This window comes from Macrobrachium nipponense, chromosome 10 (genome assembly GCF_015104395.2).
Source record: "Macrobrachium nipponense isolate FS-2020 chromosome 10, ASM1510439v2, whole genome shotgun sequence".
In the NCBI taxonomy this organism is placed as follows: domain Eukaryota; kingdom Metazoa; phylum Arthropoda; class Malacostraca; order Decapoda; family Palaemonidae; genus Macrobrachium; species Macrobrachium nipponense.
The window spans coordinates 74,671,353-74,687,277 of NC_087204.1; the positions used below are offsets into that span (position 1 = coordinate 74,671,353).

Genomic DNA, 15,925 nt, shown 5'->3' on the forward strand with positions numbered 1-15,925 from the left:
GAGAGAGGGGGGGGGTGGCCCTACTCCTCCCCGTCCCAAACAACTACCCGCTCGGTGACCCGGTACCCGAGACAAGTGGTCCCTATACCCCAGCTGGGAGGAACCCCTGGCCTCCTCAGAGAAAGAGGGAAGGAAAGGCTTACTGAGGTTGTCATGGTAACCAAGGGGTCCCCCAGACCCCTCCCTATACCTGGTAGGGAGGGAAGGGGAAGGGTAAGGTGCTATGGAACACGTGACCGCAAGTGGCCTAAGCTGCGATAGCAACACAACCGTGGGAGGGCCACGTGAACCAGACTGTACCAACACATGGGACATGCACCTAGGCTAGCCTAACACCCTAAATAAAACTAAAATTACATCGTAAAAGGTGGAAAAGACACTTTTAGTAAAAGAAAAAGAAGCCCAGGAGGAGGCAAACTGTTCCGAGGAACAGTTGACACTCGGAGCCAGCGATAGCCGATGAAGAGCAAGAGAGCCGGGATGCCTTGGGCCAGAAACACACAGAATAGCTCTAAATACGCAAAACTAACGCGAAATGGTTAAAGGGTCTGACCTAGCTATAAAGGCGATGTAAAAAACGATGAACGTGATATAGTAAGCCCATAAGTATAGGAGTCGACCGGGAAACCGTATATGACCTATTAGAAGGAAAATACTGGTCCCTGGAAGATTAAATACGGTAAAATACTACTTATGAGGCACTTAACTTAGCCGATGCGATGGCAGCACGTTCCATGGCGAATAAGGAGATAAATCCGAAAATAACAGGGCACGAAAGAAAAAAGCGTACAACGTGTACCGTCTAATAATTAAGGATGACCGCTAGGGGCGCTGCTGTCCGTGGCGTCCCTAGTAGTAGTAGTAGCGGCCGCATCACCCGTTAGTATCAGCTCTCTCTAGTGGGGATTTTAGATTGGAAGGTCTAAATGGTGAATGACTCGTGGTAATGATCCCACTCGCCCCTATTCTCATACCGACACTTCTTTTATAGAGTGAGCGAGTCAGTTTTACTGACATTTTCTTAATTTTGTTTTTCTCTGGTAATTTTAGATTAATTTTGCCTAGAAAGAATGATATTAAGGATACTTTCATAGGCCAACACGAGCTGAGCCCAGAAATAAATTTTTGGAAATTTCTCCAAGTCTATAACTACAAAGTTCTCACATCTCTCTAGGAAAGTAGGAGATAAAAGCATCAACTGATGGTCAGAGACGGATTAGAAAGAGTTTGCCTGCCTATAGACTGGGAGTTCACTCAATTTATTCAAATTGAAATGAGGAATAAATATAAATGCTTTTAAACTACTGGCTCAATAGCCCATTTGAAAGATATGAACTTTTGCTGAGCTTCAACCTGATAGCATTAGCTGTGGAAACTATGGGGGGGGCAAAGTTTCAGTTATTCATGTTTCAAGAGGAATGGAAAACAGGATTTATGTATCAGCCAGGTGCTTGGGTACACAGCAATAATAATAACAGAGGTTTACGCCTGCCATAGACTGTAGTCTCATTCTGATTACTAACCATTGGCCACTGGTTCCCTGAAAGAGAACTTTACTATGAGTGTTCGGCTCTACATTTCAAATAATAAAAAATAAAATCTCTATAATGTAGGAAAATTAATAAATTTACATTTGGGAGGTAGGTCAGGCCTACACTTTGCAAATGTAAAAATATTTATTTTCCTAAACTATCGAATTTTATTTTGTATTCAGTGTATCCTTCCTCACCACCATTAACCTTCTAGAAATATTCTGATCATCGAAGCACTGAGAAGCATCAGCTAACGTCAACAATCCGGAATGTGGCAGCATGTTGGCATTGAGCATAGTGCATTAATTAGGCTAAGAATTGAGTAGGCCTAGAATACAGCCAAAGTGGCCCTGTCATTAGAAATTATGGTACGTATTAAGCTGACGTAGGCCTACAAAAGTTCATGAAACCTCACCCCCTCCCCTTAAATAGTGATAATTTTGATTATTTTTCATTTCATTTCTAATAACAAATAATAACAGACAAAATACTCCACATCTCTCAAGTCTCCTGACGCCTGTATTTTAGTTCGGTAGTTCTTGTTATTGCTGCATGGAGTTGGCACGAATGAATAGTATATCGGCCTAGAGGGGGGCCACTCTGAGCTTTCTGTCTCACCAAACTATCAATTGAAAACTTGTGTCATTTGTGTTTTTCAACAATACAGTATACCTAATCTTTAGTTTGTAAACATTTTAATTCATTCCTCTTTTCACTTGAATTAACTTGTTATTATTATTGCTGTTTACCGAAGCACCTGACCAATACAAAAATCCTGTTTTTTTCCATTCATCTCAAAACATGAATAACCATGAAATTTCGGCCCCCTAAAATAGTTCCCTTGGTTAGTACTATCAGGCTGAAGCTCAGCAGAAGTTCATATCACTTAAAGAGGCTTTCGAGTCAATAGTTTCAAAGCATTTATATTTATTCCTCTTTTCACTTGAATAAATTGAGCTGGCTCCCAGAATACTACTATCTACTACACTATCCTGTGGCCCAGTATACGACTCTGCAAGAAATGTCCCCAGTGCCATTTGTGGATATGGGCCCAACTTTATTCTTTTGAACATGGTCTACTTCTCTTGTTTATGCTATTCCAACATCTGATATCATTATTCATATTGGTACTTTGCCTGGATGAAGTAAAAAATTTGTCCGCAATAAGTCCTTTACTTTCAAAGTTAACAATAATGTTACATGGAATTAGTCTAAATAAAGGATAACTGAATTTATTTTTAAAGGAAACTTTACAGCAGCAATCAAATTAACATTGGTTATATAAAATCAAAAGGTATACATAATACTCACATTGAAATCTTCATCATAATAATCTTCATATCCGTCACCCTCTCCTTCTTCATGATGGGACTCATCAGCTGCATTGCTGGATTGAGTCCAATTGTCAAAATACTCTGGGAGTGATAAAGTGAAGTTATATACGTACTTGAAATGCACCCAGTTAAAGTTATATATGTACTTGAAATTCACCCAGTTAACAATAAATTTGAAGTTAAAGTTCCCCCTTGTCTGATAATAGACTAAGTGTTCATCCAGTTATTAATAAATTTGAAGTTACAGTTGCCCCTTGTCTAATAACAGACTGGGTGTGTATATAATGATTTCAACTGGAATTCTAGTTTGCAAATTGGAATTCCAGTGAGTTGAACATCATGAAATTTATGTTAATTGGTTGTTATGAACATGATTATTATAAATAAAAAATTGAAGTAGTACTTGTATGTAAGAAACATATTAATGGTTTTTCAATGGTATGATTATGATAATGTTGTGATGGTTAAAGCCTGCAACATGAAACAGGTTTGAGTTTCTTATTCACAAAACATATTTAACATATATATATACAAAGAAAATATCTATAAGGTAACTAATTTGTATTTAAGTCTGTGATTATATCTTTGAGTACTGAACACAAGCTTAATATGGCTGTTATCTAAACTTGTAAATGTATCTCATATAAAAAAATACTGTATAAAAAGCACATCAAGCACATATAAGTTGAACTTTTGGTGAAACCTTATATTTGAATGACTGAGTGAATTCATGAAATCTAGGCCATATGTTACGGTGCTAAGGATAAGAAGGCCATTCAATGCCATCAAGGCAATGTGGAGAGGAATGAATTTTAACTTAAAATGGTATCTCACAGGCAAACACTAATAACGCATAAAACATGAGCATTTCACTCACACAGACAGGGTTAATATGATTCATCCTCACGGATTACAGTAAACCCAGGAATCAGTAGCTTTATGTGACCTTTCTAAATAGCATGTTCAATGAATCTACTATTAACCTTTTCTAGAGGAATGTTCTTTAGCCTAGCAGGAAAATGTTAATGTTCAATAAAGTTTTTTCTCACCTGATTCTTATCTAGGGTGCAAGTAATAAATTTTTACCAAATGTGTTGTTCCCACTCGTGAGCAATTAAAGAAATTCAAAGTGGCAGCTGTAATGGCTGACGGTCATTTACTTCACAACAAATTCACTTAGAAAGATTATTTTGGTTTCTAAACCTAGGTTTTCAAATATGAGGAATCCAATGGAATCAAAACAAGTAGCATAGAATCACTTTTTATGTGCAATCTATTATGTATAAGGTTTACATCTATTTATGCAAATTTTACGTATTTTGGGCAAAAAGATATATGTACATATATATAGTTTTATCTGCCTAGCAGATTAATCTGTAAAATGGTTGAGTTTTCAAGATTTCTTCTTTGGTCTAAATATAATCTGTCAAATTATATAAAGTCCAGTTTATTTTCAGATATGTGTTTGTTGAGCATTGGAGAAGAAAAAAGCTGTGTGTATTTTTGAGCTCTGCTATGCAGAAGATTGTAAAAGAACCAAGAAACCCTGCCAAGAAAGCAAGCCAGGATGTGATCGCATTTTGTCTATCATTAAAGCAAGTTTGGTATATGGATACTAATTACATTCAGAACTGCAAACATCTTTTACTAGAAGCCCCTAATCTTGTAGTATTTTATCACAAAAATTGTGTATCACGTTACAGTTTCAAACGTTTCAAAGACACCAAGCACATAAGATGAAAATGAAGGTACATCTATACCTACCAAACAGATACACCGTTCTTTTACTCCGGATCTTAGCTTCAAGGAACACTGTCCTTATTCTGGTCAGATATGCAACACACACACACACACACACACACACACACACACATCTTATGCATTGAAGACCGCTAACATGTCTTGAGCAATTGAATATGAAAAGAAAGGTAAAGCTCCATTGCCAGTCAAGGATTTAATTACTGTATATTTCCACATATAAGACAACCTTTAGATAAGACGAGGTAAAAAATCAGGGCAAATTTTCATTAATTTATCGTAGTATAGGACGACTTCTAAATTACAAAACCAAAATGTTTTTTTGGAGAAAATTTATTATATGCAAAAATTAAACAGTACAACTACATTTATAAAAATTATGAATTATATATAGGTTATTTGCTTGTTTTATCCAATTACAGTACTATATTACTACGTATTATCATATTGTTACTGTATTACAGTTAAACATCATCATGTACATCATTTGCATTTGATATTGTTTACATTATCAAAATCTCGGCTGATTTCAGTACTATCGATATCTTCATTGCCATTATTTGTTAAAAGAGATATAATTCAGAGATACCTTTTATCGTAAATTAACGAAGTTTGGCTGAAAAACATGCGCATACAGTGGTCCCCCCGTATTCGTGGGGGATGCGTGCCACAAACCCCCCCCCTGAATAGTTAGAACCCGTAAATAGTTGGAACCCCTACAAAAATGCTGAAAACAGCCTATTTTGTTAGTTAAACTCAAGAAAAACCAACTAAAAATGTTTATACTTGTTTTTTTTAATATTTTACCACTAAAGTGCATTTTATGATGAAATTGACAAAAAAAACCAGGAATTTGTGAATATTTCTCATAGAAAAAAACTGCAAATCTGCGAATTTTCCGCGAATAATACTGGGAAACGTTCCTGAGAGAAATCTGTGAATGTGTGAGTCCACGAATCCGGAGAACTCGAATACGGGGGTCCACTGTATTACTTCATTGTATAAGCAATTTCTCTAGTTCCGAACATCATTTAGCCGCCTGGCCCGTTATTTGTTTTTATTCAGCCTCGGCTATAACCTGAAGCTTTGATTTACTAGTATTCTTTCTTGAGATCTCCATTGCATGAGGGATGAACAAAAGTGTATTTTATTGTTTTTTTTAATATTTTACCACTAAAGTGCATTTTATGATGAAATTGTTAAAAAAAAAACCAGGAATTTGTGGATATTTCTCATAGAAAAACACTGCAAATCTGCGAATTTTCCGCGAATAATACTGGGAAACGTTCCTGAGAGAAATCTGTGAATGTGTGAGTCCACGAATCCGGAGAACTCGAATACGGGGGTCCACTGTATTACTTCATTGTATAAGCAATTTCTCTAGTTCCGAACATCACTTAGCCGCCTGGCCCGTTATTTGTTTTTATTCAGCCTCGGCTATAACCTGAAGCTTTGATTTACTAGTATTCTTTCTTGAGATCTCCATTGCATGAGGGATGAACAAAAGTGTATTTTATTTTCACTTATGGAAGCCACACTGAAAATCGGCAGGGTTTAACATGACAAATTTTCTAAGACAATTTGTATTTTTCATAGCTACAAACCTGAGGTCTTAACAATAGGATAATTTCTAGCACCTAGCTAGATCCGGTTAAAAAGCAGATGAAAGCAAGGAATCTTGTGATATCTGGCAACGCATGCGTAGCTCAGGTGAGGAGTGGTCAAGGATGACGCCGCTACTCTAGTCTTTTCTTTGACCGCCTGGGTGAGTCATGTTAACCTCTCTTGGCCTTTTCCCAGTTCACTGTCTGTTTCATTTGTGTTTAGTGTGTGTGTGTGTGTTCGGCTGATATTATGGCTTCTGCTCCTTCTAGGCGTCAGTGTATGTTCCCCGGGGATCCAGGTTTTCTGTGTTCTCTTTTTCTGGCTTCGGCAGCGACTGACCCTCACATAACGTGCAGAAGGTGTCGTTCTAATTTTTGTACTATCACGAATCCTTGCACGCAATGCTGGGCATGGCCTAAGTAGCAGTGGAGGTCGTTTTATGGCAAGAGAGAACAACGGAGGGTTTCGACTCTTCCTACTCAGGAAGGTTTTTCGCCTCTTCCCGATGTTTCCTCTTCTGCAGTAGTCAACCCCCACAGTAGCGTTGTTCCTGCATCTCCTTTGATTCGTTGCTGGAAATATCGGGAGACCACCAGGCTATTTTTGTAATGTAGCCCCTTCTTCCTCAGGTGTTTATTTGATTCCCAAGAAGGGCGAGGCTTTTTCATCAATCTCTTCTCTTCCAGAGTCGGAGGCGTCCAAAATGGCGGCAATTTGGAAGACGCTCGGGCCAGGGCGTCCCCCGTCCTTGGAGGTGTTGCTAGTGCATTTTGTGGAGGCTCGCATCAGCCCCGTTGATGACATCACAGGATCCGTCTTTGAGTATTCCTCCGCCAGTGGCATCTGATTCCCCCCTCGCCCCGAGGGGAAGCCGTGACACCACCGCCACTTGTGACGTCTCTCACATCGATGACGTCTCTCCCAGCCATCTCCTCTGATCTGCCTTTCTCAGCTGTGACATCATCCTTGCCGCCCAGTTCGCTACATCTTCCTTCCTTGTCATCGGAGCCTTCTCTGGCACATCAGTCTGAGGTCATATGCCAGGCAGTGCTTCAGAGGTTGAACTCCGTTTTGGATGTGAAGTAGGTTGCCTTATTGGTTGGGAGGACTGGTAGGAAACGTGTTGCTTCGTCCCCACCTCCTGAGAAGAGTGCGCATAAGAAACCAGTGCTGTCTTCCTCTCCCTCTTCCCCCTCTACGCCCCATCGGCATATGAAGCGTTGGAAGGTTAAGGACTTTGCCCTTCCTTCGACTACGAGGGAGGAACAATGCGGACGTGTTCCCGAGAGTGCTGTTGTTTCGGGCAGTGTTAGTGCTCCTTCCCATGTGCGATCTGCAGGGGATGCTTCGTTCTCTGCCTCGAATCACAGGCATGTTACCTCCCCCAACCCAACCCCGTCTGTGCGCATCGCCAATGTGTTGCAACCTCCTCCGTCCATGCACATTGCGAGTGTGTCGCAACCTCCCCTGCCCGTGCACGTACAGTCACATCTTCTTGGTGCCCAAGGCGTTGGGAGGATGGAGGCGTGTGATCGACTTATCCACCTTGAATCACTTCATCAGGAAGACACGGTTCAAGATGGAGACCCCGTGTTTGGTGTTGGCAGCTGTGAGGGAAGGCGACTTCATGCTGTCGATAGACTTGAGGGACGCATACAGTAGTACCTCGAGATACGAAATTAATCCGTTCCAAGGCGCCCTTCGTATCATGAGGTTTTTGTATCTTGGACCACATTTTACATGTAAAATGGCTAATCCGTTCCAAGCCCTCCAAAAACACCCCAGTAAATTTCATAATAAAGCTAAATTGACCTATAAACAATGAAATACTACAACAATTTGGACCATTCAATACCTAAATTAATAACAAAATGCAAAATAACCTGTAAATAAAGTGTATTAGTGTACATGGTATACAAGAAATACTGTACGTAAAATGTGGAAGCTTACCTTTCGAGTGAGGCTATCTCCGAAAGTGGCGGCAGAGGAGGAGGAGGACAAACGGCAGATACGTACGTACACTTAACTTTACGAAATACATTAACAAAATTGTAACACTTAACTTTACAAAAAACTAAAATAAAAAAAAAATAAAATTTCTATTTTTGATTTTTAACTTTTTTTTTTTTTTTTTTCCAGAATTTCAACTTCACCACTTTTAACTTTTTGTTTTTTATCACTTGGTTCTTCCTTTTTGCTTACAACTTTCTGTTTTTTATCACTTGGTTCTTCCTTTTTGCTTACTCCTGCTAATGCTAAAGGCCTCTTTAAAAAATAACGATCCAAGGAAGATTGCTTCTGCCTACTTTTCACAATGTTCCTGAAACGACTCAGGCAAACGTCATCGAACTGCGCAAGCATACGACCTGTGTGAGCCTTTTCGAGGTGTCTTTTTTTCTATAAACGCGTAGTGTTCATAAACGTCTGCCCGTCTTGATAATTATCTACTTATTGTTGCACCTCATGACTCTGTTGGCCCTGGTGTCCATCAAAACCCTGTTCAACCAAATGCTCTCTCTGCAACTGATTTGGGTACTGAATGTTCGGCTGCTCACCTTCAACATAAACTGAAGTGCCTTGATTATACTGGTATGCATGTTGTAAATGATTGGTCAACACCCTCTGTTCAGCAGAGAGTGGAGATTCTACCAACCTTGCAAAGTTTCCAGTTATCCCATGAGAGAGACCTTGATCACTTATCCCATGTGAGAGATCTTGGTCACTTATCCCACGAGAGAGATCTTGGTCAATCATATCATATATATGTCGTCACTCAAGAGGTACTCTTATTTTTCCATTTTCTGTGAAAAGATATGAGAAATTTTTTTTTAAAATACACATGACACAAACACCATCACAATGTCAACTCTTGACTAGTAGATTCAGAAACAGTTGACGATCCCGAAACGAATACCGCGTGTGTACTATAACGATGCTGGTACCGAGTAGCCGAGGCACGCCACCACGTACATAGATGCATGATGGGAGGGACACTGGCCAATAGGAGAGAAGGATCTCATGGCCGCGATTAGCATCAGGAACCAATGGTTTTTTTTTACAATCTTCTGCATAGCAGAACTCAAAAATACACAGAGCTTCTTTCTTCTCTATTATTCCCATTCTTATGCATGACAAATATCTGAAAATACACTGGGATTTATATAATTTGACAGATTATATTTAGATCTAAGAAATACTGAAGACTTGACCATTTTACCGATTAATTTGCTAGGCAGATACAGCTACACATACATATTTTGCCCAAAATAGGTAAAATTTGAACACAATAATGCAAATAAAAAGTGATTCTATGCTATTTGTTTTGGTTCCATTGGATTCCTCATAACTGAAAACCTAGGTTTAGACACCAAACTAATCTTTCTGAGTGAATTTGTTGCAAAGTACACATGGCCGGCAGCCAAATATTGATTGCTTGCAACCCAAATAATAAGAATCAGTTGAAAAGACTTTAACAAACATTAAGGGGTTATGTCCAATCTCTGCTGTACTACTACTTTGAGAAAGATTTTGGCCACAGAATTTCATGTATAATTCATTCAAGGTGGGATATTATATCTAAAAATATAGCTTGTGAAATTTCTGGGTTCAATGAGTTGAGATCTGTGAATGTGTTATTAAAGTATCTCCTGCAACTGATGTGCCATAGGTACTTACTGCCATCATCAATCTCATCTTCAAATTCTGGCAACTCTTCTTCAACATTACCATCATCATAATAAGAATCACCAAGGATTTTTTCCATATAAGCATCATGAGCAGCTGGGTCAAAATCTTCTTCAAAATCTATATCCTGAAATAAAAATGACTACTTTACTAAATATACCTATATACTAATAATGAAGGCAATAGAATTTAAACAACTTGTTTCATAAATATACAAACTTCAACAACACAAGTGTAGAGAAAATAAAAGATCAACCCTGGAAGAACTGGGCTAGACTGTTGACATGTATGATCTATTTCTGGACCTTAATGAAATTTGGTATTTCTTAGTGGTTAGATAGTTAATGTTAACTTGTTCTGATACCCCAGATGTGACTTTGAATAATGCCTGGGCATCACAATATCTTCATTTTTCTTCATTTGGATCAAGATTAATAATGACATGCATTTCCAAAGTTAAGAAATCAAGAATTTACGAGGGCACTGTGGCAAGTAGTTCCATATATGTAGTATGTACTGTATTTTGTAACAGTGACCAGTAGATTCTAAATATATCTCTTCTCCATCCTCTTAAAATACCAGAGTTTTGTTACTTATCTTTTATTTTTTTATCTGTACTTATGTGCATAGTATTCCACATACCGGCTTCTAATCTACTGGAATCTCCCTGCCCATAAAATAAGCTGTGTAAAGACCTCCAGTCTCCAAAGTAAACAATAAAATTTACTATGATCAATTACAAAAACAAAAGTACATAAGCAATTGCTTACTTAATAGTACTACTATTATTGTAATTCTGTCAAGGAAAGAGCAGTACTGTAATGCTTGCTGAAACATCTACAACTTTATATAAATGGAGGATCATTACAGCTAATGCTTCATCTCCCAAAGGCTTCCTTTCCCTCTCTTTCTTTCCATATGTTCCTAAATTCTGTCCTTTTACCTAATCCACAATTTTAGGGTAGTCTTAGACAATAGTTTTGTCAATAAATATTTGCACTAACACTGGGTAATAAACCTTCAAAAGGGATTTTGACAAAGGAAAAATCTATTTCTGGGCAGTGACCTGTGTCGCCCAGTGAAACCCACCCTCTAACTTCCACACCCTAATCTGGCCCAAGCTTGGGTGCTATCTACAGGAATGGTAAACAAAGCGCTAGTTGTAGCAGTAGTGGGTGGCAGGGGCCTAGAACGGCTACTCTGTAGACGAGGGATATTGAGAAAGGAAGAGACTAAATGGCAGGGGACCTCTGGTAATGGTTTCACTCGCCCCAGATACCATACCGACACCTTAAATAAAGGTGAGCAAGCCAGAATATTCTGGCATTACTATATAGCTTTTTTCTCTGGTATACTTAGCAATATTTATACCTTAGAAATGAGTGCTAAAGAAACCATTTCACTGGGCGACACAGGTCACTGCCCAGAAATAGATTTTTCCTTTGTCAAAATCCCTTTTCTGGGCCTACCCTGTGTCGCTCCATTAAATAGTAACAGAGAATTGGCCCCACCAACTTGGAAAGTTAGTGTAGATAAATTACTGTAAGGAAATTGAAACTTGTATAATTATTAAATATTATTTAATAAGGGTTATTCAATCTACAAATACTTAATAAATTTCCTTAATACTATGAGGATTTTTAATGATATCCTTAAACTACAGTTCTTATCTACTAATAGGGTTGTATAACCCGACATATAACATTAAATGAATCCTACATCACTAAACAGGAATTCATTTACACAAAATAGCAACCAGATATCCATATGTACAAGCAAGAATGATCATAATACAATCCAAGTGAGAACCAGGTTAAGTGTGCAACCCAGTAACAACTGAGGTAAGGTCAAGAATGCTAGCGAGGCAGGTAGGAGAGAGAGATGAAAGAGACATAGGCTACTTAGACTAGTTATTGCCATGTTGTGCAGTGTCAGGGGAAACTGTGTTTCCAGCTGCCACTGCTGGGAATTTAAGGGCCTCTAAGGATTTTAGGTAGTGGCGTTTAAATAGTGTTGGTGATTTCCAGCCTGTGTACTTTTTGAGATCATCAAAGTTCATGTGTTGAAAATAATTAACTGAGGTAGCTACCACCCTAACATCATGTGCCCGCGGAATTGATTCCGGGTTAGCTTGTTTGATAAAATATAGAATCTGTTGTCTGATTCCTTTTAGGGAGATGGTTCCACCATTTTCCCTAATAAACAGGGGGCCTGAAGATTTCGTGGCGGTTCTGTTTAAATAGGCTTTTAGTGAATTAACGGGACATAAGGACAGGTCCTGAGGAAGAGGGACAATTTTCCATGGGGCCCACCTATCTTGTGGGTCTTCGTTTTTAGCCAAAAATTGACGATCTGGTACTCATATATGGTCTGGTTCCCTAGAAAGGGCCGACAGCTCAGATATTCTAGCTCCTGAGGCCAGACTTATTAGGAATAATGTTTTCCTTAGGAGCGTTATATGAGGACATGACTCGTTAACAGTGTCCGAAGCTAGCTTAAGGACATCATTTAAGAACCAGGAGACCGTTCGAGGTCTATCTATCGGTCTAAGTCTAGCACAAGCCCTAGGAATAGAAGAAAAATACGAATCTGTAAGATCAATATTAAATCCAAATTGGAATATTTTCTTTAGTGCCGATTTGGTTGTAGTAATAGTACTCGCTGCTAACCCTTTTTCGAACGTTCTGAAAAAGGTTATCGCCAGATTTGTAGTCATGGTTTGTGCTCCTGTGTCTTTCAAGAAGGTGGCTAGCTTCTTCACTGCTGAATCATATTGACGCAGTGTTGATTCTCGTTTATCTGATTCTAGGAACCGGATGTTTTGAGGATCAATGTTGGCATCTTTCTGTGACGCAAACTTCATGAAGTCCATAAAGATGATATTGTTAAGATACAATAAAGTTTGTTCATACTTACCTGGCAGATATATATATAGCTGTATTTCTCCGAAGTCCGACAGAAATTTCAAAACTCCCGGCACACGCAGTGGTCGGCCAGGTGGTTAGTACCCATTCCCGCCGCTGGGAGGCGGGAGTCAGGAACCATTCCCATTTTCTATCCAGATTTTCTATTCCCACTGTCTCCTGAGGGGAGGTGGGTGGGTACTTTGATTATATATATCTGCCAGGTAAGTATGAACAAACAAATTTATGTATCTTAACAATATCATTTTGTTCATGAACTTACCCAGCAGATATATATATAGCTGAATCCCACCTTTGGAGGTGGGGAGGGACAGAAAAAGGAGGTTTAGGAAACACATTGCGTGCAGATGATTGACATCTTGGTTTTCCTTACCTGTTAGCATAGCTGACTTCGTGATTATTGTCACCCAAGTCTGCTACTGCTTTACTAGAGTCTCCAGCAAGGTAGTGACCTATGTAGCTGGCGAGTTCTAGATGATCTGTCAACGGGAGCGTGACCACAATGTGACTAGACCATATTGACCATACCATGAGGGCTAAGAAGTAATATATATTACCACCTGACCAACCTAGCCAAAGTTAAGGATATCTAACTAAGGCTTAAGGATTGAGAAGACCGCCACTGGCGGCCGACCCAATAAACATAATTAACAACTCTTCCTAACCCTTTTCTATAGGATAGGATGAGTGATACTTCTTGCCCTCAAGATTGTGTCTGTAGACACGTATGGCCCCAGCGAGCAGCAAATCTTATATGTCGTCTTCACATCCCGCAGGTATTGTGAAATGAGCACAAAGTTGCTTTGCTAAAACGTGGCACTCAGGATGATACTGAGTGCCATGCTCTGTTGAAATGCTTCCGAGGCCGCGCCCTCACCTCGTGAACATTCAGTTAAAAGATTTCAAATCTTTGTCCAAACATGACGAATGAGCTTCTTTAAAAGAACTCATCAACAATAACGCCAGGGTGTTCTTCGACCTGGGCAAGTCTGGTCTTTTTACGAAACACCGCAGATTGTCCGAAGGACCTCCACTTTCTTTAGTTTTAACTAGATAAAACTTGAGGGCCCTGACAGGTCACAGGACTCTCTCTGTTTCTTGCCTAATAAATCCTAGCACCCCTTGATTTCCAAGCTTCTGGGCCAAGGATTAAACAGGTTTTCATTCTTTGTAAAAACAAAAGGCTTAGAGAACACACCGCATTATGTCCTCTAAAGCCAAAACCTCTGATGATGTATTAAACCTCACTAACCCTCTTTGTCTTATCTACAGTGGTTAGAATTTTGGTCACATGCAAAAAGTTACACAGGAAATATTCTACAATTTCGAGATTTCCACAGACCTCATAGATCGTAAAGGGCTTTGTTGTTTGACAGATCCAAATATCTGAGCGTAAAGGCCGCCAACAACCTACTTCTGTATTCTACAATAGTTGAGACTGCTAGTAAATCCCATTCTTCCGACGGAAAGGGAAGATGGTAATGTAATTCACAAAGGTCGAGGTGGAGGAAAAACCATTCTTCCTGCCCTATCTCCAGAAACGGCCCATTCCGATTGGTACACTGCAAGATAGGCAGAACTGCTTTATCTTGGTAATGACACTAGCCATTAGTCTTGAAAAACCTCTTATTCTGGTCACTTTCTTGACAGTCTGAACGCAGTCAGACTCAGAGCCGAACGGTTTAGAGATACCTCTCAAAGTGAGGCTATTAGAGTAGCCCACGACTTTTGACATACTTCTAAGGAAAGAATGCTCAGACGTCAGTAGTTGCTGCCGTCGATAGAGAAGCTTTGCACGGACTTCATTCAATCGTGCAGCTAACCTCTGGAGTCTGGAGGATCGATACGTTCCGTGCCTGTGGCCATCAATGGCTCTCTCTTCTTGAGATGTGAGAGAGCTGTGGAATTGTCAGAGTTGATCTGAACCACTCGGCCAAAACTCATTCTTCGAGGAACTGGAGAGTCAACCAAATTGCTTCCAATTCTTTTAGATTATGGGGCAGGACCTCTGAACCTCTGTCAGGATGCCTGGCACCATCTCGCTATCACCTGAGGTGATCATTGAACTACTGAGAGATGTTCAGAATCATTACTCGATCTTTGATGTTACTTCAGTTTTCCGGAAGTACAAAACTGTAGAGGTCTGAATTGGCAGTCCTTTCAGGGAAAAGAAGCTTCTTCAGCGAGGAAATGGTCCCCAGCAGATTCATCCATTACCTCTCTTAAGCATGCTTCCTTCCCTAAGAAGGCTGCGCTCTTCATAATTAGGAGAGCATTATTATAATGCTATGCTGCGGTAAACTCGTACAGAATTCTGTTACAGTGCAGTAAACAGCACCAAAAAGCCTAATAGATATCTCTGTTAAAAATTGTTTCGCAAACGAAGGCAATGTTTATTCAATGCATGTTAGAATCTCCCTCAATCCTAGGCAAAGTCCGTGATTGTAGGGCAGAGATACGGTTCGTCAATCAATCCCGCGGGAGAGAGAGACTTAAATGACCGCGCATAACAGCAAGCTAGCTGATACTGAGTTGGTGTACAGTTACAGCAGCTTACGTTCACCTTCTCACAGTATTATGCCTGAGTTGCCAGCTACTCCATATTACGAAGGAATAGATTTTTTATTATTTGAACAGCACGAAACTCTCAAGTTGGCATATTTTAAGCGAGACAGAATCGCTAAATACAGAAGCTGATTTTGTGTTGTCATAAACACTACGCTTAAATAACCAAAAGCTAAATCGGAAACTCCTGGAAGGTTGCAGGGAGTACCAATTAAATATACTGCGTCATCTACAACGACAGCAGCTATCAATGGTCGTCTCGCACTACTCTGAGTTACCAGCTACTCTATTCTACGAAGGAATAGGTCTGTTACTATTATCGATTAGAAGAGAATTCTCAAGCAGGCATATATAAGCGAAACCGAATACGCTAGATGCAGAAGCTGAGTTGGTGTTGTTGTAACAATACATTTTAGCGTTGTCCTTACACCGGAAACTCCTGGAAGTTTGCAGGAAGGACCGATTAAGTACACTTAGAATACGAGTCCTTTCCGGTTACTATCCGTATCAGTAATTACGATGT

At 39.6% G+C, this 15,925-nt stretch overlaps 1 protein-coding gene across 1 annotated transcript in view; it reads right to left on the bottom strand.

The window, feature by feature from the left end:
- The window catches only part of LOC135224007 (protein KRI1 homolog), a 314,387-nt gene that overhangs the window by 18,413 nt on the left and 280,049 nt on the right, over nt 1-15,925 (bottom strand). Inside the window, exons 10-12 of the mRNA XM_064262932.1 lie at nt 10,731-10,856; nt 9,905-10,055; nt 2,844-2,947 (exon numbers count right to left, since the gene is read on the bottom strand). Coding sequence (XP_064119002.1) covers nt 2,844-2,947; nt 9,905-10,055; nt 10,731-10,856 — 381 coding nt within the window. The remainder of the gene's footprint in view (nt 1-2,843; nt 2,948-9,904; nt 10,056-10,730; nt 10,857-15,925) is intronic.